The sequence below is a fragment of the Hordeum vulgare genome, chromosome 6H, assembly GCF_904849725.1.
Source record: "Hordeum vulgare subsp. vulgare chromosome 6H, MorexV3_pseudomolecules_assembly, whole genome shotgun sequence".
NCBI lineage: Eukaryota > Viridiplantae > Streptophyta > Magnoliopsida > Poales > Poaceae > Hordeum > Hordeum vulgare.
This window is the reverse complement of record NC_058523.1, coordinates 512,950,903-512,977,768: the sequence shown is the minus strand read 5'-3', so window position 1 is coordinate 512,977,768 and position 26,866 is coordinate 512,950,903. Positions and strand designations below refer to the sequence as shown.

The 26,866-nt window shown below is 45.3% G+C and overlaps 2 protein-coding genes across 2 annotated transcripts; both read left to right on the top strand.

Annotated features, from left to right (window-relative positions):
- The first annotated feature begins 1,546 nt into the window (after positions 1-1,546).
- LOC123400958 lies at positions 1,547-10,699 on the top strand. The gene is made up of 22 exons (XM_045094672.1): positions 1,547-1,609; positions 1,734-2,438; positions 3,272-3,453; positions 3,555-3,629; positions 3,707-3,841; positions 4,701-4,819; positions 4,997-5,293; positions 5,362-5,449; positions 5,628-5,733; positions 5,898-6,008; positions 6,296-6,459; positions 6,770-6,890; positions 7,102-7,326; positions 7,411-7,601; positions 7,734-7,901; positions 7,982-8,087; positions 8,628-8,765; positions 8,862-9,026; positions 9,097-9,300; positions 9,622-9,816; positions 9,953-10,024; positions 10,144-10,699. Exons 1-22 carry the CDS (start codon positions 1,550-1,552, stop codon positions 10,294-10,296), a joined length of 3,780 nt encoding a protein of 1,259 aa, XP_044950607.1. The 5' UTR covers positions 1,547-1,549; the 3' UTR covers positions 10,297-10,699.
- A 1,570-nt stretch (positions 10,700-12,269) lies between these two features.
- On the top strand, positions 12,270-17,037 carry LOC123403796 (serine/threonine-protein kinase RIO1-like). Its single transcript, XM_045097713.1, has 8 exons — positions 12,270-12,388; positions 12,630-12,712; positions 14,128-14,467; positions 15,108-15,364; positions 15,728-15,856; positions 16,109-16,188; positions 16,340-16,453; positions 16,526-17,037. The coding sequence occupies exons 4-8, from the start codon at positions 15,260-15,262 to the stop codon at positions 16,533-16,535; spliced, it is 438 nt and encodes a 145-aa protein (XP_044953648.1). The 5' UTR covers positions 12,270-12,388; positions 12,630-12,712; positions 14,128-14,467; positions 15,108-15,259; the 3' UTR covers positions 16,536-17,037.
- Positions 17,038-26,866: the final 9,829 nt, after the last annotated feature.

Sequence of the window (26,866 nt, the reverse complement as noted above, 5' to 3'; positions counted from 1 at the left end):
AAAAAATATTACTACGACCACTGCAAAGTGCCAATAGCTGGAGCGGGGCGTGATGGGCACTTTGGACACATGCTCCGCCGCGGCTCATCACCCCGTCGTCCCCACCCGTCACAATCACATTCGCCTTCAAAAAAGGGTAACGCCGAAAGCTCGTAGTGTCTCACTCCATCAGTGGCAATTCCTTCGCCGCACCGCCGTAATTTCTCCGAAGGAGCGAGGGTAAACCCGTCCGTCCGTCCACGACGTACGCTACCAGGAAATTCCCATGCACGCACCACGCCGTTCGAAAAAGAAGCCCGCCACGCGGGCCCCGCGCTCATGTTGCCCCCACCCCATGACCCCCCCCCCCCCCCACCCACGCTCACGCGCGCCGCCCAAACACCCGACACCAAAACCAACGTCCCGGATTCCACCGAGCGGCAACGGACCGCTCGCGCGCGCCGCGCCGCGTTCACACGCGTCCACTCCACTCCACACCACAGTAGTACTACAGCAGCGCCAGCCGGTCGTGGTCGCGCCCGTCCACTTCCCACCATCAACCCCACGTCGTTCGACCGTTACGCTCCCCCCCCCCCCCCCCCCCGACTGACGCCGTCAACGCCGGCCGCCGCGCACGCGCCCTCCCGTTGGGGCCGGCCGACGCACGCACGCACGCGCCCGTCCCGCACAAAAGAAACGGAGGCCGGGGACGACGACGATCTCTTCCCCGTTCTCGCCGATAAGCCCCTCCCTTCCCTAAAAATCGCAAAGCACACCACGCGAGAGGCAGCACGCGTTCCAATACCGTAACGGAAAAGATACTCCAGTACAGTACTTAGGAGGAAAATCAGCAAGAGGAGATACGAGAGGATAGTGTGATCCGTTCCAACCCCGGCGAAGTATATGGTTTCCATGTTTGCGCGATACAGTTCCGTCGGGAGCACGTGCGAGGAGATCAGATCACCTGCCTCTATGACTTTCCTAAAACGGGGGCACGGCCCAGGGGCCTAACTGCAAACCCCGCCGCCGCCGTCGTCGTCGTCGTCTCCGTCACGTTATTAATTCGAAATTAAAAAAAAAAACACGGGAGGAAGCAGCGCTGGTAGTACTAGTTTTTTTTTTCTTTCTCCTCCCTCGCCACTAAATTAAAACTCGTCTTGTCCCTTTGCTTTGCTGCTCCCCTCCTATAGACCTTTCTTCGCCCTTTTCTTTCTCCCCCCACCACCCGGCGCTGCCGCTCCACGCTCCCATCGCTGTCGCGCTCCTCTCGCATTCGCGCTCTCGCAGCAGGAACTGGAAGCTGTTGCCTTCCGAAGAATTCAAACCCCGGGCGCGGGGCGGGGCGGGAGGAGCGGCGGCCGCCGGACCCGCGCAGGCGATTCGGCGTGCCGGGTAAGCTGCTGGCGGTTTCCGTTCCGGCTCCCGGATCCGCGTGCGGGAGGCGGCATTTTGGGGAGGTTTTTTTTTTCTTTTCGTAAGCCGGGATTTACGGGCGCCGCATTTGGGTGGGAGCCTCGCTGATTTGGTGTGTGGATTTGTTGGTGGCGCGGCAGGGCGGCTGGGGATTTGCATGCCGGCGATGATGTTCACGGAGGGGCTGGATCGGGACGCGCTCAAGTGGGTGCGGGAGGTGAGTGCTCTCCTCCTTGGTCTCCTCGTCCTCGCCGCCGCGGCGGTTTCTCTGAACTGAACTGAACTGAACCCTAGCTGGGGGTTGGGTGAGCTCTGACGCGCGGTGGTTGCGAATGTGGCAGGGCCAGGGCGCGGGCGCGGGGGCGGGGGCGCTGCACAGCCACGGCCGCATGGACGCGCTCCGGGCCGCGCGCGCGGGCGGCGCCGGCCTCGGCATGCCGCCGCCGGAGAAGTACAGGAGCGGCCACCTGCCGCGCGCCTCCGTGCCGCTGCGCGCCGCCGACGGGAGCGCCTCCACGGCCTCCGACATGGACGAGTCCTCCGACGCCGAGGAGGTCGAGGTCTGCAGCGGCGGCGGCAGGTACTCCGTCGACTCCTCGCCCCGCCACCGCGACGACGCCCCGCGCCGCACCGCCGTGCCCCTGTACCGCTACGCCAACATGCCCGGGCAGCAGAGCTACTACTCCAGCGACGGCTACTCGGATCTGAGCTCGTCGAGGGACACGGCGCTCCCGAGGGGGAAGCCGCAGCAGGCGCGCCGGCCACAGCCGCGCGCTGCCGCGTACGCCGAGGAGGAGGAGTACTCCGACTCTGCCGGCAGCTCCGAGTTCTCAAGCCAGGTATCGGGGCGGAACAATGGCGTGGCCTCCAAGGGTGGGTATGCATCTGAGTACTCGCATACCGGTCCAGTCCGGAGAGAAGCCAACAATGCCGTTCCTAAGGCGGCTCGTACGGCAGCTCAGCCTTCAAACTCGAGAGCCTACCAGCCGGAACACTACTCTGCCCATGTCCCTGCTCGAGGCGATGTCAAATCTTCTCCTAAAATGGTTAGTTTTCTGTGCTAATTGATGAACTCTTCTCGTTTTCTTTAGTCCTGCTTCATCCTCTGCCATATCAAATGGGCCAATAGCACTAGTTCCACTCCTCGGCTGCATATGAAAGTTCTGACATCTTTTCTGAGAGACACAATCATTCTGGTACAATAATATTGCCAAATAGATAATCTTTACACTTGCACTAGGCAATGTGTTGTAATTGCTCGATGTAGAGATATTGCAACCAATATTCTGCTCATTGAACAAACCTTCTCCTGATACTACTGTTAACACAAGCTGTTTGTTGGTATCTTCTTAAGGATGATATGCTTCTGCATTTGGTCCACTTGGATAATGATGCATTGTAATTGCTCCATGTAGAGATATTGCTACAAATATTCTGCTCATTGAACAAACCTTCTCCTGATACTACTGTTAACACAAGCTGTTTGTTGTTATCTTATTAAGGATGATATGCTTCCGCATTTGGTCCACTTGGATAATGATCTGGCCAATCTTTTTTTTTTCTAATCAATTATTAGGAGCAACTCCATTTTGCTTACCATTATGATCTGGATATTTGCTCTTCCTTGGAAAATACAAGAATAATTCAGTTCCGCAACTGCATTTTAATTGTATTTGTTACTGGTTCTAATCCATGATGTAACCTAGGACCCAAAGTTGCTGCCCAAAATTGTTTCCTTTTTCTGGGTCATTTGGGCCCATAAGTTGCAAGGGTCATCTGTTGCCATGCTTTCTAAAATACATGTGGAGTTATGATACCGTTCTTACATAGTTAAGTAGATTTGGGCATTTTGCTGAATAATCGAATGGGTTGTGTGCAGGATGGTTTATCTGATGTGCCCAGTGCACCACCAATCCATGATTATAGTCAGGAAACTTCACCAGCTCCTCACAGCGACACCAGAACTTGTGCAAATGCAAGTGCATTGGATAGTTCAACTGTCAAAAAGGAGGACCATGGTGATGGTATTGTGGGAGCTGATTTGCCTGAAAAAACTGATAGGTAGCTTTTGTAATACTGAATGGTCGATCAAACCATTATTCAAGAATTAATTGTATTTCTTCTGCTGGCATGTCGTTCTGACTATTTGTTCTACCATTTAGGAGCACTTTAAATGGAAGGCACACCAGCAGACCATCTAGTTCAATTCCTCTCCGACTCCCCACGTTTCATGCCAGGTATGTAGAGCACACATTTAAATTATAACTTGTTTACTGTTCCATATTTCTCTACTAACCTGTTTAATAAAAAACAGTTTGCAAGGTCCCTGGTATTCTGTGCTTGCATATGATGCTTGTGTTCGCCTGTGTCTTCATGCATGGGCTAGAGGTTGTATGGAAGCTCCAGTTTTTCTGGAAAATGAATGCACATTATTGAGAGACACATTTAGGTGAGTTATGGTTTGAATTATTTCATGCTCGTAACAATCAACTGTAAAGATGTCATGAAATATTCTAGCTGCACCTTTCTTACCGATTTTAGTTATCATGAGCAATTGTGGATGTGTGTATAGTTATTATGCGCAGTAGTTATTGGTCAAGTATAAAATTGAACTGGATACACAAAGCTGATAGATGACGTTTGAATCCAACCTGTTCTGAACTTTAGCCCAATCCATCTGGCCTTCATGGGGGCTCCTTCTCTTTGCTACTGTGCCTCTGGGGATCTTGTTTGATCCTAGCATGTCTCATCAGTCTATTGCAGCCATTGTCACCCGTTCTTCTCATGATGAAATACATGCTTGAACTTAAGTCAATTTGTTCCATTGAAAGCTCAGTGCCCCTCTGTTGATGCAAATTGTAAATATTAAGAGACATCGAATCAGCCAAAATAGCTTCTTTCTCTGTAAACACCAATCATTCAATGTTTCATGTGTTCTAATCTAAGATACTGCGAATTTTCCAAGAATAACATAGCTCATCATTGTCTTACTGCTGAGTATTATCACACAAAAAAGAACTGTCGCAAACTCACAATGCCATTAAGTAACACACCAGCGTCTCCCCCCTGAACGGTTCAAAACCTCTCGACCTATTCTAAGGTGGAGTGCGGAAGCAAGTACCTATCTGTATTGTGCAAGCATATCATTCATTTGTTTGAATTAGTGTACAGTGCAAGTTACTTGTTCATGCTGGTCAATGTACTATCTTTTTACATGTTGCAGTGAAAACGTAATGCACCAAATATGAGCATAATCCGTCAATAATTATACACCTAGGTAAGTTGATATTTTTGCATGTTTCATTCAGCTTGCAAGATGTGCTGCTGCGATCGGAAGAGGAACTCATGACAAAACAGGCATCAGAACGAGTTACGGAAGGAGCTGCATCAAAACCCAAGAAAACAATTGGAAAAATGAAGGTTCAAGGTATGCACCTCCCAAATGCATGCCAAATCTTTCCCTTTTTCCACTTGCTGTTTGCGAGGACTTCTAATAGAATGTTAGATCATTCTAGCTGTTAGGAGGTCTCTTTACATGCTCTGCAAATTACTCTCAGAAATGCCAAGATGTTAAACGGTAACATTTATGTAATTTCAATTGCAGTTCGCAAAGTTCGCATGTCTGTAGACATGCCTTCTGGTTGCAATTTTTCATCACTGCCAGTGGTGAAATTCGATTCAGTTCGGCACCGTTTGTCCAACGTACAATCATCAATCACTTCTGGGTGGGAGTCAGTTAGGAGAGTTCAAGTAGCAACACATCTACCTCCTAATAGTTCCTTCTCGAAGCATAGTCTAGCATACATGCAAGCAAGTGCTCAATATATAAAGCAGGTATCTGGTCTGCTAAAAGTTGGTGTAACTACCCTGCGCAGCAGTTCAGCCGATGAAATACAACAAGGTAAATATGCTTTATTTCTTCCACGACCTGCAGCCTCTTGAATTGACCTCACCATATTCTTGCCTCAGAGACATACTCATGCAAACTGAGGCTTAAAAGTTCACCTGAAGACGATGTGGTACCAATGCAGCCAGGATCTGGTGAAACACATGTCTTGTACGTAAAGAGAAATTTCTATAGCATGTTATTTGATAGCATATATGCCACTGTTAATTCTTTGTATCTGATGATGTAGCGACCCATATATATATGTTGAGAAGTTTTTGTTGTGAGGACAAAGTATATATATTATGAAATTGGTGTCAAGCTGAATATCTTTCTGTTGACATTTCAGCTTTCCAGATAGCCTTGGAGATGATTTAATCATTGATGTATCTGATACCACCGGAAAACCCTGTGGGCGTGTTGTTGCTCAAGTTGCTACAATGGCAGATGAACCTGTAAGATTTTCCTTACCATGTTGTTATTTGCTTGAAAGTTCTTTAAGGAAAAAGGTTCTTGTAGTTTTCCATAACTTGGTGTTTCTTGATATACCACGTACGGGTTTTGCCTTTTTGTGCAATTGATGATGTTTCCCAGGAAACTTCTGAATTTTCTTGTGTAGGCTGACAAACTTCGTTGGTGGTCAATATACCGGGAGCCAGAGCATGAACTCGTGGGCCGCATACATTTATATGTCCAATATACAACTGCTGCAGATGAAAACAACACAAAGGTACTGATGCATGGCTATAGTGATGACTATTGTTTTTGTTAGTTACAACACTAGTTTTAGGTTTTGTGCATTAAGATTATCTCTCTCAGCGAAGTAAAATGTTCTCTGGAATGTCCTCATACTGAGGAATACCATCGATTTCAATACAAGTAACCAGGGCATCCTATTTATCATGATGTTAACCATTAAGAACTATTGAATATATATGATGATAAAGTGAATTTGATGCGTCATGCTTTTAACATGCTGACCAATTTCTTACCATCCCTTTCTTTGTTCTTGTATAGTATGGCTCCGTTGCAGAGACTGTGGCGTATGACATTGTTTTGGAAGTTGCAATGAAGGCACAACACATTCAGCAGAGGAATCTTGTCTTGCAAGGTTCTTGGAAATGGTTGCTGACAGAATTTGCGTCATACTATGGGGTTTCAGATGCTTACACTAAGTTGAGGTACTTGGCTACACAGTAGTCTCAACTCTTTCTAACTTCTTTAGTCTTTATTATCACTTGTATTCACCGTTTTAGACTTTTTGCATGATTTTTGTTTTCTGTGTGATTTAGCTTGCCTTAAATACTCATATCTGTCTGCTACATCATGGTAGATAGTTGATTCAGCCCCTATATTTGGTGTAGCTTTTTGTGATACTTGCTCATGATTGTTGGGTTTGCATCGAATGCTTGTCTCTTCTATTCTATCAAATTACTCTTGCCCCTCCTCGTACTCCATTCAGTGAGCTGCTCTTTATCATTCTTCCTAAAGGTACCTCTCATATATTGTGGATGTTGCAACCCCTACCGCTGATTGGCTGAATCTGGTTCACGAGCTCTTGCTGCCAGTACTGATGAAGAGCCATGGTACTGCAGCACTGAGCCATCAAGAGGTACTCGCTCCTTTTTCCATCAAAAGATGTTTTTTTTCTGCTTGAACGGTATTTTTTTCTCACAAGATAGGTAGCATCCTATTGTTTCTCTGATGTTACAAGAAAATTAACCTAGTTAGCTGAAATCAGTAAAATCCATCCCCGCTCTTTAGCCTCTTCATTACCTGCTCGTTACATCTTAACATGATCATGTGACTGATTGCTTCATTAGAATCGAATACTGGGGGAAGTGGAGGAGCAAATCGAGCAAACTCTAGCAATGGTATTTGAGAATTACAAGTGTCTCGATGAGTCGCTGGTCTCTGGACTGGCGGAAGATTTTAGGCCTCCAACTGGATTGGCTGCGTCAGCCCTAGAGCCGGCTATAAAGTTGTACAGTCTTCTACATGATGTGCTATCTCCAGAGGCCCAACTGAGACTGTGTGGTTACTTCCAGGTCATTCTTCAACTGTTCTGTATATGTATGTTACATTTGCCTCTAGATGCTGATACTTAAAAAAAAGTTTTCATTTATGTCCAGACTGCTGCCAGGAAGCGATCACGGAGGCACATGCTTGAAACAGATGAATTCGTGGCAGGAAATTCTGAAGGCATAAAGATGGACATGGTGACCTTCACAACTGCTTACCAGAAGATGAAATCATTGTGCCATAACATACGCAATGAAATATTTACAGACATTGAAATTCATAACCATCACATACTTCCCAGGTACTTTGTTGTTTCCGGGCCTGCTGTTCATCTTTTAGAAACAGTTCTCTGTGTACAATTTATGAGAAGCATTCACTATAAAATGATTCTGTTGCCTTGCTTTAATCTCTGTTTATTCTTCTGTTTCCACAGTTTTGTCGACCTCCCCAATTTGACAGCCGCCATCTATAGTGTGGAGCTCTCAAATAGGCTACGCTCGTTCCTTGTTGCATGCCCTCCTACTGGCCCTTCTTCTCCGGTTGCAGATTTGGTGATCGCCACTGCAGATTTTCAGAAGGATCTTGCCAGCTGGAACATTTGGTAAGTATCCTTGTTAACTTGGCTCTGTTCTTGCACTTGTGTCTTGTGTATGCAAGGCTAACATACTTTTTAATCCTCAGTTCTATTAAAGCTGGTGTTGATGCAAAAGAGTTGTTCCATTTGTACATTGTATTATGGATTGAAGATAAAAGAAGAGCACTGCTGGAAAATTGCAGACTGGATAAGGTAAATGCTTCTCTTTTGTTTGCTTTTGGTTAAATCATATGATAAAAGGTTGGCACATATTTGATGTATAATAAATGATTAAAAAATGATTAACGTCCAATGTTACGTTGGTGGTGGCCAACTGCGAGTCATCCATTTCATTCTCTTCCATTTTGAATTTGTTGGGTCCTGAATGACATTGGCTTGGTTGTTAGTGGAACCACTGATAGTTCATAACTTAAACAACTCGAGCATTCAGAAGGTTATGTGCGTAGACACTTCTCCAGTAGTGATTCGATTCAATACCGAAAACCACTTATAGATTATAACTAGTAATATTGGAAGTTTTGTTAGCACCTATGCATGCACACACACAAATACAGGCCTTGTCTGGAGATGAATGCGCTTGCCATACAGTTAGTTTCGGAGTTTGTAATTTTGATGCCCCATTCTCATAAGTTATTATTTACTGTGCTTATTACTGTACAATATGGGCGCACCCAATTTTTCAGTATTTGATATATTGAGGTCTCATCCTGCAATATCTTTGCCGATTATCAGGTTAAATGGTCAGGGGTTAGGACCCAGCATATGACAACACCTTTTGTGGACGAGATGTATGATTTACTGAAGAATACATTGACAGAGTATGAGGTTATCATTTGCCGATGGCCAGAATACATATTTGTTCTTGAGAATGTATGTGTGGATTCACTTGTGAAACCTTTAATTGACTTCTTTGCATCAGAATGGAATCTGACTTACTTTGCACTATTGTGAATGTTGTCAAAAAAGGCTATTGCAGATATCGAGAAAGCGGTAATCGACTCTCTCGAAAAGCAGTATGTGGATATTCTGGCCCCACTTAAGGACTGTATCGCCCCCAAAAAATTTGGCCTCAAATATGTTCAAAAGCTAGCAAAGCGCAATTCAACGTGCCCTTATGTCGTAGCTGAAGATGTAAGTTTTGCTACGCATTCACATTTGTTAGAATTTCAGATTTTGATGTCTGACCCCTTTCTGCTCACAGCTAGGGATCCTCTTGAACACAATGAAAAGACTATTGGATGTTCTGCGGCCGCGGATCGAGAGCCATCTGAGGTCCTGGAGTTCCTGTATACCTCATGGAGGAAATTCAGCTGCCATCGGCGAAAGGCTTAGTGAGGTTACAGTAACATTGAGGGCGAAATTCAGAAACTACATGCAAGCAGTTGTTGAGAAGTTATCTGAGAATGTGAGGGTTTTTGCCAAACTTGAAACCACGCTTCCATTGTTTACATCTTGATGTTATCATCATATATTGCAAACGTTAATTGGCATGTCATGCTGTGTTGCTACATAGATTTGGCGATTGCGTTGATGAATACTTTTGGTGAATTAGGCTTTCATAATAGCAGGTTCCAGTAGCCTTTTTACACTGTTTGCAACTGCAACAATTTGGTTATATCTAGCCCTAGACTCAGACTGACAGTTGCTTTGTGGCTAGTTTTACTGTCACTATACTTGGATAATGGGCGCTCACTTTGGTTACAATATTTTGTTATTCGATGTGCAGACCCGCATGCAGAACACAACTAAGCTCAAGAAGATCATCCAAGACTCAAAAGGATTGGTCCTGGAGTCAGATATCCGCAGCAGGATGCAGGAGTTAAATGATCAGCTAATTGGGGCAATAAATCATGTGCACAAGGTCTCAGAAGTTCATGTGTTTGTTGCCATATGCCGAGGCTTTTGGGATCGTATGGGGCAGGTATCTGAAAGATCAATAGAACCATTGTTTCTCTTCTTATCATATGATTTACTAACTAGGGGCAGGTATCTGAAAGATCAATAGAACCATTGTTTCTCTTCTTATCGTATGATTTACTAACTAACCTTTGGTTTAGGATGTCTTGAGTTTTCTGGAAAACCGCAAAGAGAACAAGGCCTGGTACAAAGGCGCGAGAGTTGCAGTATCGGTAAGTTCATTTTCTTATAGCCCCGTTTTAATGCTCACAAGCCATTTCTTGAGCTTCTTCCCGGTGGTGGTTGCTTCTCTTCGCTGATATGGTCATATAATAAACTTGTAATACTGCAGGTGCTCGATGATACATTTGCATCCCAGATGCAGCAGTTGCTTGGCAACACACTCCAGCCAAAGGAGCTGGAGCCGCCTAGGTCCATCATGGAAGTGAGGTCGATTCTCTGCAAAGACGCTCCCCGACAGAAAAATTCAGGCTTCTACTATTGATCATTTTGTTGTGTACATATGGGATGCACATTAGAGTGTGCAGCTTAGAAATGGTGAAAAGGCCGAAGCGATGATGTGGAGATCTTTGTAAAGAAGAAGACAATAGAATAGCAAGAAATAGAACATAGGGCTACCGGTGAAAAACATGAGCTGAGAAGCCGCAAAATAGTGCTTTGCTGGTCAAACCAGGTTGAAATATGTTCCCATTGCCTGTGGGATGGGTCTGAATGCGGAGACTGGGTTTGTACTTTATAGGGTGTAGTAGTGTTAAGTTTCACTGGTAGCACCTAGCTAGCTGAGATTTCACAGTTGCTAATATTGATTGTTGAACATTTTGACTGGATTGTATTAATTTTGTATCTTGCTAACATGCTAAGGGTATGAACTCCTTGGTATTGGTGGATGTGAAGCGCTTTGCACTTTCAAAGCACCTCGTGCATGTAGATTGTCATTGTGGTTGGAGAGGTACTGTGATTAATTGTGGAACCGGATAAGCCTGGTGCATGTAGATTGTCACTGTGTGTTGAGTTCTCATGTATCGTACTGTGATTAATTGTGGACCTTTGTGGTTCGAGAGGAGTCTGGAACCGGATAAGCCTGCCTGCGGGCTTGTCCGTGGAACGGCAAGGGCAACGCGTAAGGCTTCGTTTGGTTAAGGGGGATTGGGGAGGTTTTGAAAGGGAGGGATTTTAAGGGATTGGGTGAATCCCTTTGTTTCACATAATTTTCTCAAATCTCTGGGGCTTTGCTTCCACTAGTACCCCGAGGAGGATTTTAAAACACATGGATAGAAAGGGATTGAAGGGGAACGGAGGGGATTGTGCTAAGCAAACCCCTCCTACCAAATGGGCGCCCGAGGATCTGTGGGGTTTCTGGCCCTCCCGGGGATTTTCCTCACAAAATCTCCCCAATCCCCCTTAACCAAACGATGCCTAAGGGAGGGTCACCAAGAAGGCAGTGTCCGCGTTTTTTTTGCGGGTCACAAGGAAGTTAGGAGTTAGATCGAGCCAGATTTCGGTCACATTCAAGGTGAGGGTCACGAAGAAGGCAGTGGCCGCGGTTGTTCTTTTCTTTTTTGCGGGTAACTTGGAGAGCTTTGTTTCATACGAAAGTCATCCTAGGATCGTCCGTCAAGAGACTGGTCACAAGGAAGTTAGGAGTTACATTGAGCCAACTTTCGGTTACATTCAAGGTGCAAGCATGTTTTGCACAAAGATGAACCGGGATGTTAGTTGACCTATTAACATGAATAAACTAAATGAAGAGAAAATGTTACCGTTCGCTCCTATTCTGTACTAATAAAAGCACGAGAGGGCAGATCCAACTCACAATCTCAGTCGTTTAATCACTTAATCAAAGGTCTAAAAACGTTGTTAACGAAACTAAACAGTTTTCGTTAGCCCTAATTGCCCATCCCACGTCTCGCGTCTCGCGTCTCGCGGTCGTTAACGAAACTAGACAATCCCTCGCTCGCACGCTCGCCCGCCCTCCTCCTGGTCGGCCCGCTCGGCGCGCCGCGCCGCACCGCTGGCCTGCTCGCGCCGCTCGCCCCAGCTCCCCCCGCGCCCCCGCCGCCCCGCTCGCCCCGCTCGCCGTGCCGCGACTCCCCCGCTCGTCCTCGGTTTGGAGGGATCTGCGCTTCCAGAGGTGAGTGTGAGCGACTGCACGACGGGTCGATGGATGGATGGATGGATCGCGGTGCTGTCGGTCGGGGCTCGCTTTCCTTCCTTCCTTTCGTTCTCTCTTTGTTTTCCTCTGCGGCAGCGGCAGTGGCATCGCCCGTCTCTCACCCCAAAATTCTCTCTTTCTTTCTTCCTCTTGTGCCTTTCTCAGCCAGCTAGCTCTGCTCTGATGGTGGTGGCGGCCGCGGTGGCGGTGGGAAAGCTTCCGGTGCTGCTGGTGGTGGTGGTGGGGGTTAACGGTGGGGGTGCTGCCTAATTCTGCTGGGATCATTTGCTTTGCTGTTCTCTGTTGTGCCGGGTGGTGCGGTGCGGTGAGTGGAGGAGGGCGGGAGAGGAGGAGGAGGGGATGATTACGTTCGTGGACTCGGCGACGGGGGAGCGGGAGCGAGGGGACTCGGCGGCGCGGTGAAGTATGGCGTGCTCCCTCTTCCCTATCCCTTCCTCTTTCCCTCCCTCCCTTCCTTTCTCTTCTTCTCTCGGCCGACGGGTTAATGGCGAGCGGCGGAGGTTCACCCACCCTCTCCTTGGGACGACAGCGACGGCGGGCAGCAAGCGGCTGGCTGCAGCTCACTTTTCTCTCCGATCCGTTCTCTCTCACCGGATGTCTTCGTAAACTGAATCTTATTTCTCTCAATTTTGGCCAAACTGCAGCGAGAAGGAGGCAACCAGGAGACCGACGCCAAGCCGACGACCAGGGCGGACACCAGCTCAATCTCCGGTCATTTCTTCCTCTGGTATGAACGCACGATCTCCACCTATACAAAATTAGTTAGCCTTGACCAAGGAAGTAAGATTAAGATAACAGTTAACTTTGACCAAGGAAGGACCTGACCTGATATTTTTCGGCTCTCACAAGTTTGATATGATTAGCACTGGACAAAAACAAATAGATATCACCAATATGAAAATTCAGAGTATGAGTATCTCTATAGACAGGGAATTCAGTACTCGTATATAACATAGCACTGCCAACAATCTAACAAAGGTAAGGAAACCTTACCACACAAGACAAGCCATCTTTGACATACATCCTAATTAAGGTGGAATAGTTTCATTCTCTGGTTGAATGCTCATGAGCTTATTCGTTAGTACATAGAAGCTAATTTCCCTTAAATATCAGCGCAATATCATGTTTGAGCTAATTTCTCCAAGAATAATGGAAGAACTCACTTTAGCAATGAGAAGGATTCTAGGTAGTAGTTATCCACTATCTTTTGAACTTCTTCAGGAATACATTTGCGCAATTGTCTGGCCGAGTGGAAAGGCTTAAGATGATTACTAACCCAAAATTTGCTGCCAAACAAAAACAATGAAAAAAGTTTAGATAAGGGACAGTGAACTGTTCCAATATAATCAGGGCTCACATTGCAAAGTGAGACTGAATTGCCAACCAACATGTATGTCTTCCGTGAATATGAAACAAACCGATGTTCTTCATCAATCATAAAAGAAACTAAAAATAAGTCATGCGATCTACCTCCAATGAATTACTATGACATTCTAATTTTTTGTCTTCTATGCTTGTTTGACTACTAAATACACTATACAAAATTATTTGTAAACCTAATAGTGAATGATTCTTATATGAAGCAAGGGAATGCTGATATGAAAGGAATACTAATTTGTGAGCATAACCTATGTTTGTGAACAGTCTTATCAATCTCGTCACATAGGATGACCTCTCACCAAATGCTTGGCTGGTAAGATATTCACTGAAGGATGGTTTTCTTCACTCTCCGGTGCACACAACTGAAAAAAATAGAACAGTATAACAAATTGCATCAACTTGAACAAAGGAAATTAAATATGATCATGAGCTGCAACATAAGCGACATGGTGGCTCTGGAGTTTGGACATCTTCTTGTCGAATTTAGCATGCCATACCATCCAGGGTATAGGATACCATTTTACCATATATATGGAGCAGGTTGTTGGGTTCAGTAGCTGCTCAAATGAATTCCAACATTTTTGTAATCATCTTAGCTACCTGCCGGTGTTTATTTTTGCATCAATTATAACCTACTTAATTGAAAACTGTTTCTTCAGCACAACTTGATCCAAGTTCATATATAGGCGATTCTGTAACTTTCTAGACTCAAATGTCTAGACAAGAAGCATCTAACACATATAGTTGTTTCACATCTTACAGGCTTTGAACAACCTTGCGAGTGTTTATGTGGATTGCGGGAATCTAGACTTGGCAGCTGAATGCTACATTAATGCGCAGCTTGCAGCTTGCTCGCGAGCATGCAACAAGCCAGCATGAATGACTTGTTTATGAAGGATGGATACTGTATGATACTGGCCACTGCGAGGAAGGATTGCAGAAAGCGGAAGCATTCATTGCCATACAGAGATCATTTGAGGCGTTCTTTCTAAAAGCTTATGCTTTAGCTGATTCGAGCCTCGAGCCGTCAACCTCAGCAACAGTCGTATCGCTTCTTGAAGATGCATTACGGTGCCCCTCAGATAGACTTAGGAAGGGCCAGGTAAGACTTTTGTACACCTGTTTCTCAGTTCCAATTAGCTAAACATTCCATGCATGATCGTCGTCTTGTTTCTTCCGTGGACATGTTGCGATATAGAGATTCAGAGATCTTATACCGTAAATACGTATGTAGCAAACAAGGGTTTTGTCTTGGGCTCACAAATTACGGAATGGCAATTTGTTGACTTTCTTACCTATTGCTTTTGTGTAGTATTATGCATGTGCATTTATTCATCATTTGTTAAATGTATTGGTGACTCTTTGTGATTCAGATCAGGTGTTGCTATACATAGCCCTTGTTAGGATGTCATATTCATTGTTGCATTGAGTAATGGTAATGGTGCTCTTATACCATTAAAAAAGTGTTGTCCTGGTGCTCCTAACATGGCAACTCATTAACTGGTCTCTTGAGGGCACTCAAAAAGTGATTTGATTTCTTGTCAAGTGGATATCTTCTTGTCGAAGTTAGCATGCCATACCATCCAGGGTATAGGATGCCATTTTACCATATATATGGAGCAGGTTGTTGGGTTCAGTAGCTGCTCAAATGAATTCCAACATTTTTGTAATCATCTTAGCTACCTGCCGGTGTTTATTTCTGCATCAATTATAACCTACTTAATTGAAAACTGTTTCTTCAGCACAACTTGATCCAAGTTTATATAAATGCTGAAATGAGTGCTCTGGAGCAATCGATTCACAAGTATGGAGAGGACACACAGTAGTGGCATCGACCCAGATCCGGAGTCAAGCAGGTGAGCACACACAGTGAAGGTGTTGTTCCATCTCTCTGATGGCTCCTGGACATATTGTCGGCGGCCTAGCAGATCGGAGCTCATCGGCAACGAAGCTCCGCCCAGAAGTGTGCTTCTCGCAGCAGCCCCCCTACGGCGATACGGTAGTCTCTCTGCCTCGACTATCCATGCATTCTTTCCAACCAACCATTTCTAGGTGGTGCGAACTTACAAGTCGTCACCACGGTGGTTCGTCCTTCTGTATCATTTCCTGCCATTGGTAATCATACAAAAATTGTAGTCGTTAACTGTGCAGAGATGAATTGCTTAATATTAATGAGTGTTATCTGCTATTATAAATGTGCGCCTAATTTGCATCTTCTAACTTGGATTGAGCCAATGTACCCCCAAGTTCATAGAGGGTGCCTAGGCACCCGGGTGCTGAAAATCCACTCTCTATCTACAGTCTCTTGTTATGGTACGTTGTGCTCAATATCTTATGTGATGGATTTTGTATTATTTATAAGGAGTGGGAAGGTCGAATGCACGTGGGGATGTCAAATTCGGTAGCGACTGCAATCAGGGACATCATAAGGGATACATCAATTGGCAAAATAAGGAACCATGAGAAGGCTGATCGTGCTACGGTGGAACAGGTCTTTACATGCTCCCTGCTAAGTGATATTTATTCTGTCCTATGCCTTTTGGAGCCGAACATGTCTGCTTGCACTTGCAATCTTGCATAATCCTAATGTACCATTCCATTCCCTTTCAACTAAGCTGGCATTTGTTTCAAGAGTCTGTTTGGTTAGAAAGTATCTTCATGTACTGGATACACAAGAAGTCAAATTAAGTCATTAAGAATTTGCTTTACTTCTATATTCAACATTAATCCACTTCCTGTGCAGGCAAATGTCTATCATGCAACAAAAATAGATGGCCAGGAGCTAGCAATCAAAGTCTATAAAACCTCTGTCCTTGTCTTTAAGTAAGATTCGATTCTTTACACTTGTTTGTTGCTCCCTATAGATTCTTGTTGAAACATATTGCAGTACTGTGTCATGTGATATGCTCTTTCCTTTTCGCACTTGTTAAAATAATTGTTCTAAAATGGTTTGAATGACATTTGTTTATTGCAGGGATAGAGACATATATGTTCAAGGAGATTATCATTTTAGATATGGTTACTGCAAGCATAATCCCCGCAAAATGGTTATAACCTGGGCTGAAAAGGAAATGAGAAATCTTAAACGGTGGGATATATTTTTCATACGTTATTCATAATTTCATATTGCTGTTACTAAAATATCTATGATTAATTTCAGGCATTTGTAGAATCATTAGGAATGAGTTTTCTTGCGAATTATGCTAAGGAATCCATCAATGTGGAGAGAACGTTCTTCCCAGTCATCAGAAATCAAGAAAAAAGTAACCTGGAACTTCACACTTTTAGAGGCCATTTTTCTTCCCAGTTTCTCTGAAGTGGCGGCGGGGAAGCGGCCCTCGATCGGGGCCATGGTCCTCTCTCGACGGGCAAGGAATAACGGCGGCCAGGGACTTGCCCAACTCCCGCACAGGAATACATATGTCAGTATCAATAATCACTGACAAATATATTACTCTTGGATCATCTCAAATTTTAGTGGCCCTATGTCTTTTCACACTCATGCTATTTTTTGGGTATATTTGCATATTTATCTGGCTGCTTTCTTAGTGCCTTACATCTATTAGTGTTGTCTCAGCTCTCTTGTCCTTTTTCTTGCTGTAAAATATAACTGGCAAATTGGTAAGATGGCTCTAACATCCTTTCAATAAAATATAACTGAAAAATTGGTAAGATGGCTCGAACATCCTTTCAATTGTTTCTAAATCTTCAATGACTATTAGTCTTTGTTGGGTTTCCTTATGCAATATTTATCATTTTTTGATTCCTTGTATGAATCCTTTATTTATTTTTTGTACGGTTGGGTCAATCCATTTTTAGAATGAATGTGCATATCATGGTTGTGAATTTGTTTGACTGGAAGGATAATATGATATTAAAATGTATATTTAACAAGAGGTTATGGAGTGTGAGAGGATGTATAGCTCAGACTTAGCATGGCTTCTTGTTTAACGAAGTCTTGATTTGTTTGCTTTATTTTGCCACTACAAAAAATTGTCTTCCTACCGGCCACAGCAAGAAGGTTCAACAAAGCCTCACTACAATTCTGTGCTTGGAAAATGATTTTAAACTTCCAATTTTCCAGAACAGTGAGAAGGGCAATAAGGCTGCACTTTATTCATATGTTGTAAATGAAACATATATAGAGGATGTTTGATATGGATTCAAGAGGCATGTTGATTCATGAAGATTGGTAATTCCAATTACTTGTAAGAGTAATGAATTAGCTGTTATCCATTACATGTAAAATTTGAAACTTTTAATAAATTTATCATATACTTTGTTAGGATTTCTGATGTTTGACATATCGTTTGTTATTTTAGACGTGCGTTGCACGTGCACCATTACTAGTTCTAGAAGGATAGGAGCCACAATTGAGCGAGAACTGTGGCGAGTGTTCTAGAGTTTAACCAACTCTAGGCAATCCACTTCCATGGACATGTGAGAGAAACCCCTAAGAGCAGCAAAATGGACACCATCCCGCAGCGCGAAGGTTTCAGTGATCAAGGGATCCGAGACCCCCCAAGTAAGGCTTGCACCAAGATCCCAGCAGGCTTGTCGATGAACGGGCGACGCCTCCTGCACCGCCCCTTGCTTCAACGAAATTGAGCGCACCATCTGTGTTAATCTTCACAAACCCCTCGTCAGGTGGCCGCCAACCAAAACCTGGCAGAATAGCGGCAGCGTCCCGAGGGAGGTTCAGCAAAGCAATTGCCTCCCTAGTGGCTCGCATGGTTGACACCGGATCCCGGGCATCCTCCACGTGCTTAACACGGTCCCGAGAGTGCCAGATTGACCACATAATGGTTGTGATCTTTGTACGTTCATTGTCAGTGAACCGAGGGTCGCAAGTAATGTCCCTTGCCCAAGAACTCTGATGGAGGTTGGGTAGCCTGAGATCGAACCACGCGTAGGCCTCTTCCCAGAAACCCCGAGCATGTGGGCAATGTATAAGAGCATGCTTCAGGTCCTCGTCCATGTTGGAGAAAACTCTGTAACGTTCAGAATCTGCAATGTGTTGATGCTTCAGTGTACTTTCAGCAAGTAGAATGCCCCAAAGCACTCTCCACCAAAAAAACCGGACTTTCAGAATGACTTCTAATTTCCATAAGGCCTTCCATAACTGTTGATCGGTCTGTGTGGTTCCGGTAGCCGCCCCTTCCTCCTAAGCGCGAAGCTCTTCCCGAGTCACGAGAGCACGGTACGCCTTCTTGAGAGTATAGTTGCCTGTTTTCATCAAAAGCCCAAGCAAGGAAATCCTGCCCCCACCCTGTCGAATTGGAATGTTCAATATAGCAGGAACGTCAAAAGGAGAAAAAATGTCCCTAACAACATCCTCTCGCCATGACCAAGTGTCAGTATTAATTAGTTCAGAAACTTTCTCAATACTTGTCACCGATGGCTGCACTTGTGGGATCATTGAAATGGTTCCTGGAATCCATTTATCTATCCACATAGAGATTGATGTGTCGTCCCCCACTCGTGAGATCAGGCCCAAACTGAGAGCTTCCCTTCCCGCTATGATCGCCTTCCAAGTGGATGATGCTGATTTTGGGACAGTAGCTTGCATGAAGTCCGAATCTGGGAAGTAGCGCCCTTTTAAAACTCTTGCGCATAGGGAGTTCGGGTTGGTGATAAGACGCCATCCGTGTTTCCCTAACATTGCTAGGTTGAACTTGTGTGGGTCCCGGAAGCCCATGCCACCATTGCACTTGGGTGTAGATAATTCCTTCCAAGACACCCAGTGCATGAATTTTTTATCAAGAGAACTCCTCCAAAAGTACTGAGCCATAGGAGAAGTCATGCTCTTGCAAATCTTTTTTGAAAATAGAAAAGTGCTCATCGGATAGGTCGGCATTGCTTGGATGACTGATCACAAGTGTTTCCTGTCCAGCACATGCTAACAGATTCTCCGACCAGCCTTGAATTTTTGCATGAGCTCGATCCCCAAGATATTGAAAGGTACCGCTCGTAATTCGTCCCACGGTTATCGGCAGTCCATGGTATCTTTCATTGAATGCCTCCACCTGGATATTTAGTGTTGCTTTCATGTTTTGCGTCACAGAGTCAGGATTGTTAGAGCTAAAGTAAATGGAACTTTTATCATGGTTAATGCGCTGACCTGAAGCATCACCATAAATCCCAAGATTTCATTGAGTCTGAGAGCACTCTGGTTTTGTGCGTTGATGAAGATCAGGCTATCATCAGCGAACAGAAGATGGGATACCTATGGAGCTCTGTAGCTGACTTGCAAGCCTGTGTCGATTGTTCCCCCATTGTAAAACTTCAAAAGCGAGGATAAACCTTCTGCACAGAGCAAGAACAAATAAGGTGACACTGGTTCACCTTGTCGGAACCCCCTGGAAGGGGTAAAGAGAGGCAGCAACTCTCGGTTCACTCAGACAGTGAATCTGACAGAGGAGACACATTTTGAAATCAGCCTAATAAAGACCAAGCTGAAACCCAGTTTTGATAGGATTGCCTCAAGATAGTGCCACTCGACGAGATCATAGGCTTTCATCATGTCAAGCTTGACCGCACAAGAATAATTCTTCCCTTTTTTACTCCTCTTCATAGTGTGCACACTTTCATATGCAACAAGAACGTTATCAGTAATGAGTCGGCCAGGGATAAACACGCTTTGTTCTTCATTAATAATCTCATTCATGAAGGGTCTCATACTGTTGGTGATAGCTTTAGCAGCTATCTTGTAGAGAACAGAGCATAGAGCGATAGACCGGTACTGAGCTATGGAATGGGGATGACTAACCTTTGGGATGAGCGTGATCGAAGTGTCGTTCAAACCCGTAGGTAGTTCCCCTCCATTGAGAAATTCCAAGACTGCATTGGTCACTTCTTTGCCTAAAAGCAACCAGTGGCGTTGATGGAAACCAACAGTATAATCGTCGATGCCGGGAGCCTTCGAGGGCGCCATCTGAAACAACACATCCTTAACTTCCGCATCAGTGTAGGGCTTCGTGAGCATAGCATTCATAATTGGTGTTACTTTCACCGGAACATGGTCGAGTAAAACGCTAGCATCCACAAAGCCCTCTGACTGATAGAGGTGTTCATAGAAATTCTGCACCTCAGCCTTGTCCTCATTGTCATATGCAAAAAATGACCCATCAGCTCTCCGGAGTCTCTGAATTTTATTAACACATTTGCGCTGTCGGGCTTGTGCCTGGAAGTAGGAGGTATTACGGTCTCCTTCCCGAAGCCATGGCACCCGAGAACGTTGCCGGAACCAAATCTCTTCCTGGTAAAGTGCTTCCTTTAGCTTTTGTACTATACATTTTTCCTCATCAAAAGGACTGTGCCCAACTGATTGAGAGCGGAGAAGATCAAGCTTCTTCTCAAGCTTTCGAACTAATCACGAGAGACTTCTATGCCCTAGAGGCAATAATAAAATGGTTATTATTATATTTCTTTGTTCATGATAATTGTCTATTGTTCATGCTATAATTGTATTAACCAGAAACCGTAATACATGTGTGAATACATAGACCACAACATGTCCCTAGTGAGCCTCTAGTTGGCTATCTCGTTGATCAGTAGATGGTCATGGTTTCCTGGCCATGGACATTGAATGTCATTGATAACAGGATCACATCATTAGGAGAATGATGTGACGGACAAGACCCAATCCTAAGCATAGCATAAGATCATGTAGTTCGTCTGCTAAAGATTTTATAACGTCAAGTATCATTTCCTTAGACCATGAGATTGTGCAACTCCCGGATACCGTAGGAGTCCTTTGGGTGTATCAAACGTCACAACGTAACTGGGTGATTATAAAGGTGCACCACACGTATCTCTGAAAGTGTCTGTTGGGTTGGTACGAATCGAGACTGGGATTTGTCGCTCCGTGTGACGGAGAGGTATCTCTGGGCCCGCTCGGTAATTCATCATCATAATGAGCTCAATGTGACCAAGGAGTTAGCCACGGGATCATGTGTTACAGAACGAGTAAAGAGACTTGCTGGTAACGAGATTGAACAAGGTATAGGGATACCGACGATCGAATCTCGGGCAAGTAACATACCGGTAGACAAAGGGAATTGCATACGGGATTGAGTGAATCCTCGACATCGTGGTTCATCCGATGAGATCATCGTGGAACGTGTGGGAGCCAGCATGGGTATCTAGATCCCGCTGTTGGTTATTGACCGGAGAGATGTCTCGGTCATGTGTGCATGATTCCCGAACCCGTAGGGTCTACACACTTAAGGTTCGGTGACGCTAGAGTTGTAATGGGATTGTATGTGTGGTTACCGAAGATTGTTCGAAGTCCCGGATGATATCTCGAACGTCACGAGGAGTTCCGGAATGGTCCTGAGATAAAGATTTATATATGGGAAGTCCAGTTTCGATCACCGGAAAGGTTTCGGGGTTTATCGGTATTATACCGGGACCATCGAAAGGGTACCGGCGTCCACTGGGAGGGTCCACCTGTCCCGGAGGGCTGCATGGGCCGAAAGTGGAAGGGAACTAGCCCCAGGTGTGCTGGTGCGAGCCAAGAGAGGAGGGTCCAAGGCGCCTAGGGCTAAACCCTAGGGCGTGGGGTTGCCACCCACCACCTTGGGTGGTAAGCCACCCCTAGGGCGCCGCCGCCCCCTCCTCCTAGGGCTGCCGCCGCCCCTCCTAGGGGAACCCTAGGGTGGCCGCCCCCTCTCCCTCCCTCCTATAAATAGAGAGATTTTTGGGAGGGCTACACACACCTTGATCACCACCCCTTGGCGCAGCCCTACCTTTCCACCTCTCCTCCTCCGCGGTGCTTGGCCAAGCCCTGTCGGGAACCACGAGCTCCATCGACACCATGCTGTTGTGCTGCCGGAGCTCTCCCTCAACTTCTCCTTCACTCTTGCTGGATCAAGAAGGAGGAGACGTCCCCGGGCTGTAGGTGTGTTGAACGCGGAGACACCGAACGCTCAATGTTTGGATTGGATCGCTACGAGTACGACTCCATCAACCGCGTTCATAGTAAGGCTTTCGCTTTGCAATCTTCAATGGTATGAAGATGTTCTACCTTTCTCGTTGCTGGTTTCTCCTAGTTTTATCTTGGTGTGACGTAGGATTTTTTTTTGAATTATTACTGCGTTCCCCAACAGTGGTATCTGAGCTAGGTCTATGCGTAGATTCTATGCACGAGTAGAACACAAGTAGTTGTGGGCGATGATTTGGTCAATTTGCTTACTGTTACTAGTCTTATCCTGATTCGGCGGCATCGTGGGATGAAGCGGTCTGGACCGACTTTACACATACTCTTATGTGAGACTGGTTACACCGCCCGACATGCACTTGTTGCATAAGGTGGCTAGCGGGTGTATGTCTCTCCCACTTTATTCGGATCCGATTCGATGAAGAGAGTCCTTATGAAGGGTAAATAGCAATTTTCATATCACCATTGTGGCTGTGACGTAGGTAAGAAACGTTCTTGTGAGAAACCCATAGCAGCCACATAAAATTTGCAACAACAATTAGAGGACGTCTAACTTGTTTTTGCAGGGTATGCTATGTGATGTGATATGGCCAAAAGGATGTGATGATATATATGTGATGTATGAGATTGATCATGTTCTTGTAATAGGATTCACGACTTGCATGTCGATGAGTACGACAACCGGCAGGAGCCATAGGAGTTGTCTTAATTTATTGTATGAGATGCAACGCCATGTGATTACTTTACTTCATTGCTAACCGTTAGTCATAGTAGTAGAAGTAATAGTTGGCGAGACGACTTCATGAAGACACAATGATGGAGATCATGGTGTCATGCGGGTGACAATGATGATCATGCCGCGCCCCGAAGATGGAGATCAAAGGCGCAAGATGATAATGACCATATTATGTCACTATATGATTTGCATGTGATGTTTATCATGTTTCTGTATCTTATTTGCTTAGAACGACGGTAGTAAACAAGATGATCCCTCACTCAAATTTCAAGAAATGTGTTCCCCCTAAGTGTGCACCGTTGCAAAGGATCGTTGTTTTGAAGCACCACATGATGATCGGCTGTGATAGATTCTAACGTTCGCACACAACGGGTGTAAGCCAGATTTACACACGCAAAACACTTAGGTTGATTTGACGAGCCTAGCATGTACAGACATGGCCTCGGAACACGAGAGACCGAAAGGTCGAACATGAGTCGTATGGTTGATACGATCAACATGGAGATGTTCACCATTGATGACTAGTTCGTCTCACGTGATGATCAGACACCGCCTAGTCAATATGGACCATGTATCACTTAGATGACTCGAGGGATGTCTATCTGAGTGGGAGTTCATTAAATAATTGGATTAGATGAACTTAATTATCATGAACTTAGTCTAAAATAGCCTTTACAATCTATATTGTAGATCCAATGACCCACACACATGTCCCATTGAACTTCAACGTGTTCCTAGAGAAAACCAAGCTGAAAGACGATGTAAGCAACTATGCGGACTGGGTCCGTAACTTGAGGCTCATCCTCATAGCTTACAAGAAAATGTATGTCCTTGATGCACCGCTAGGTGAAGCACCCGTTTTCCCGGTGGCTCAAGATGTTATGAACGCATGGCAGCCGCGTAGTAATGATTACTCCCTGGTTCAGTGTGGCATGCTTTACAGTTTAGAACCGGGGCTTCAAAAGCGTTTTGAGCAACATGGAGCATATGAGATGTTCCAAGAGCTGAAACTAGTTTTCCAAGATCATGCCCGGGTCGAGAGATATGAAGTCTCCGACAAGTTCTTTAGTTGTAAGATGGAGGAGATTGGGTCTGTTTGCGAGCACATACTCAGAATGTCTGGGTTGCACAACCGCTTGTCTCAGCTGGGAGTTAACCTTCCGACTGACTTGGTCATTGACAGAATCGTCCAGACGCTTCCACCTAGCTATAAGAGCTTTGTGATGAACTACAACATGCAAGGGATGGAGAAGACCATTCCCGAGTTGTATTCAATGCTGAAATCAGCGGAGGTGGAAATCAAGAAAGAACATCAAGTGTTGATGGTGAATAAGACCACCAGTTTCAAGAAAGGCAAGGGTAAGAAGAACTTCAAGAAGGACGGCAAAGCAGTTGCCGCACCCGGTAAACCAGTTGCCGGAAGAAGCCAACGAATGGACCCAAGCCTCAGACTGACTACTATTATTGCAAGGGAAACAGTCACTGGAAGCGGAACTGCCCCAAGTACTTAGCGGATAAGAAGGCCGACAACGTCAAAGGTATATATGATATACATGTTATTGATGTGTACCTTACCAGCGGTCGTCGTAGCTCGTGGGTATTTGATACCGGTGCAGTTGCTCATATTAGTAACTCAGAATAGGAGCCGCGGAATAAGCGGAGGCTGGCGAAGGACGAGGTGACGATGTGCGTCGGGAATGGTTCTAAGGTCGAGGTGATTGCTGTCGGCACACTGCCTCTACATCTACCTTCGGGATTAGTTTTAAACCTTAATAATTGTTATCTAGTACCAACTTTGAGCATGAACATTGTATCGGTATCTCGTTTGATGCGAGATGGCTACTCATTTAAATATGAGAATAATGGTTGTTCTATTTATATGAGATATATGTTTTATGGTCACGCCCCGCTGGTCAATGATTTATTCTTGATGAATCTCGAACGTGATGTTACACATATTCATAGTGTGAGTACCAAAATATGTAAGGTTGATAATAATAGTCCACACACTTGTGGCACCGTCGCCTTGGTCATATCGGTGTCAAATGCATGAAGAAACTCCATACAGATGGACTTTTGGAGTCTATTGATTTTGAATCATTTGACACATGCGAACCGTGCCTCATGGGCAAGATGACCAAGACTCCGTTCTCCGAAACAATGGAGCGAGCAACCAACTTGTTGGAAATAATACATACTGTGTTATGCGGTCCAATGAGCGTTGAGTCTCACGGTGGCTATCGTTATGTTCTCACGCTCATTGATGACTTAAGCAGATATGGGTATGTCTACTTAATGAAACACAAGTCCAAAACCTTGTTGGGAAATGTTGCATGGGAAACACAAATTTTCGTACGCACACGAAGACCTATCATGGTGATGTTCATCTACGAGGGGAGATTAGATCCACATACCCTTGTAGATCGCTAAGCGGGAAGCGTTAAGAAACGCGGTTGATGTAGTGGTATAGCTTCGTGATTCAAACCATCGTCGTCCCACGATCCGTTCCGATCTAGCGCCGAACGGACGGCACCTTCGCGTTTAGCACACGTACAACTCGATGACGATTTCGGCCTTCTTGATCCAGCAAGAGAGATGGAGAAGTAGATGAGTTCTCCGGCAGCGTGAGGCGCGCCGATGGTGGTGATGATCTACTCATGTAGGGCTCCGCCCGAGCTCCGCAGAAATCCAATCTAGAGGAAGAACTACGTGGTATAGGTTTGAGTTGCACGTGTCAAAGTTATGTCTCAAAAGCCCTAAAACCACCAATATATATAGGAGGGGGGGGGGAGGGGCTAGCCTTGGGGCTCAAGGGATCCCCAAGGGCGCCGGCCGATTGGGAGGAGGTGGACTCCCACCCCAATTCGGTTTGGGGGAAGGAGTCCACTCCTTCCTTCCCACCTCCCTCTTTCCTTGTTTTTTTTCCTTTCCTTTGTTTTTTCCACTTGTGGCACCATAGCCCTCTTGGGCTGGCCTCACCAGCCCACTAAGGGCTGGTGCGCCACCCTAGGGTTACTGGGCTCACTCCCGGGTGAGTGGGCCCCTCCCGGTGAATACCCGGAACCCATTCGTCACTCCCGGTACACTGCCGGTAATGCCCGAAAACTTTGCGGTAACCAAATGAAACCATACTATATATCAATCTTCATTTCCGGACCATTCCGGAAACCCTTGTGACGTCTGTGATCTCATTCGAGACTCCGAACAACCTTCGGTCACCAACACATATAACTCAACTATACTAAAACGTCACCGAACCTTAAGTATGCAGACCCTGCGGGTTTGAGAACTATGTAGACATGACCCGAGACACTCCTCGGTCAATATCCAATAGCGAGACCTGGATGTCCATATTGGATCCTACATATTCTACGAAGATCTTATCGGTTGAACCTCTGTGCCAAGGATTCATATAATCCCGTATATCATTCCCTTTGTCCTTGAGTATGTTACTTTCCCGAGATTTGATCATCGGTATCCCTATACCTATTTCAATCTCGTTACCGGCAAGTCTCTTTACTCATTCCGTAATACAAGATCCCCTGACTTACACTTGAGTCACATTGCTTGCAAGGCTTGTATGTGATGTTGTATCACCGAGTGGGCCCCGAGATACCTCTCCGTCACACGGAGTGACAAATCCCAATCTTGATCCATGCTAACTCAACGAACACCTTCAGAGATACCTGTAGAGCACCTTTATAGTCACCCAATAACGTTGTGACATTTGATACACACAAGGTATTCCTACGGTGTCAGTGAGTTACATGATCTCATGGTAATAGGAATGAATACTTGACACGCAAAAAACAGTAGCAACAAAA

Excerpts from the sequence above, each read along its gene's own strand:
- LOC123400958 (XM_045094672.1), top strand. The coding sequence starts at position 1,550 with ATGCCGGCGATGATGTTCACGGAGGGGCTGGATCGGGACGCGCTCAAG. Across the intron at positions 1,610-1,733 it reads CGCTCAAGTGGGTGCGGGAG|GGCCAGGGCGCGGGCGCGGG; the intron begins GTGAGTGCTCTC and ends CGAATGTGGCAG. Across the intron at positions 2,439-3,271 it reads TCAAATCTTCTCCTAAAATG|GATGGTTTATCTGATGTGCC; the intron begins GTTAGTTTTCTG and ends GGTTGTGTGCAG.
- LOC123403796 (XM_045097713.1), top strand. The coding sequence starts at position 15,260 with ATGGCTCCTGGACATATTGTCGGCGGCCTAGCAGATCGGAGCTCATCG. Across the intron at positions 15,365-15,727 it reads AGCCCCCCTACGGCGATACG|GAGTGGGAAGGTCGAATGCA; the intron begins GTAGTCTCTCTG and ends ATTATTTATAAG. Across the intron at positions 15,857-16,108 it reads ATCGTGCTACGGTGGAACAG|GCAAATGTCTATCATGCAAC; the intron begins GTCTTTACATGC and ends CTTCCTGTGCAG.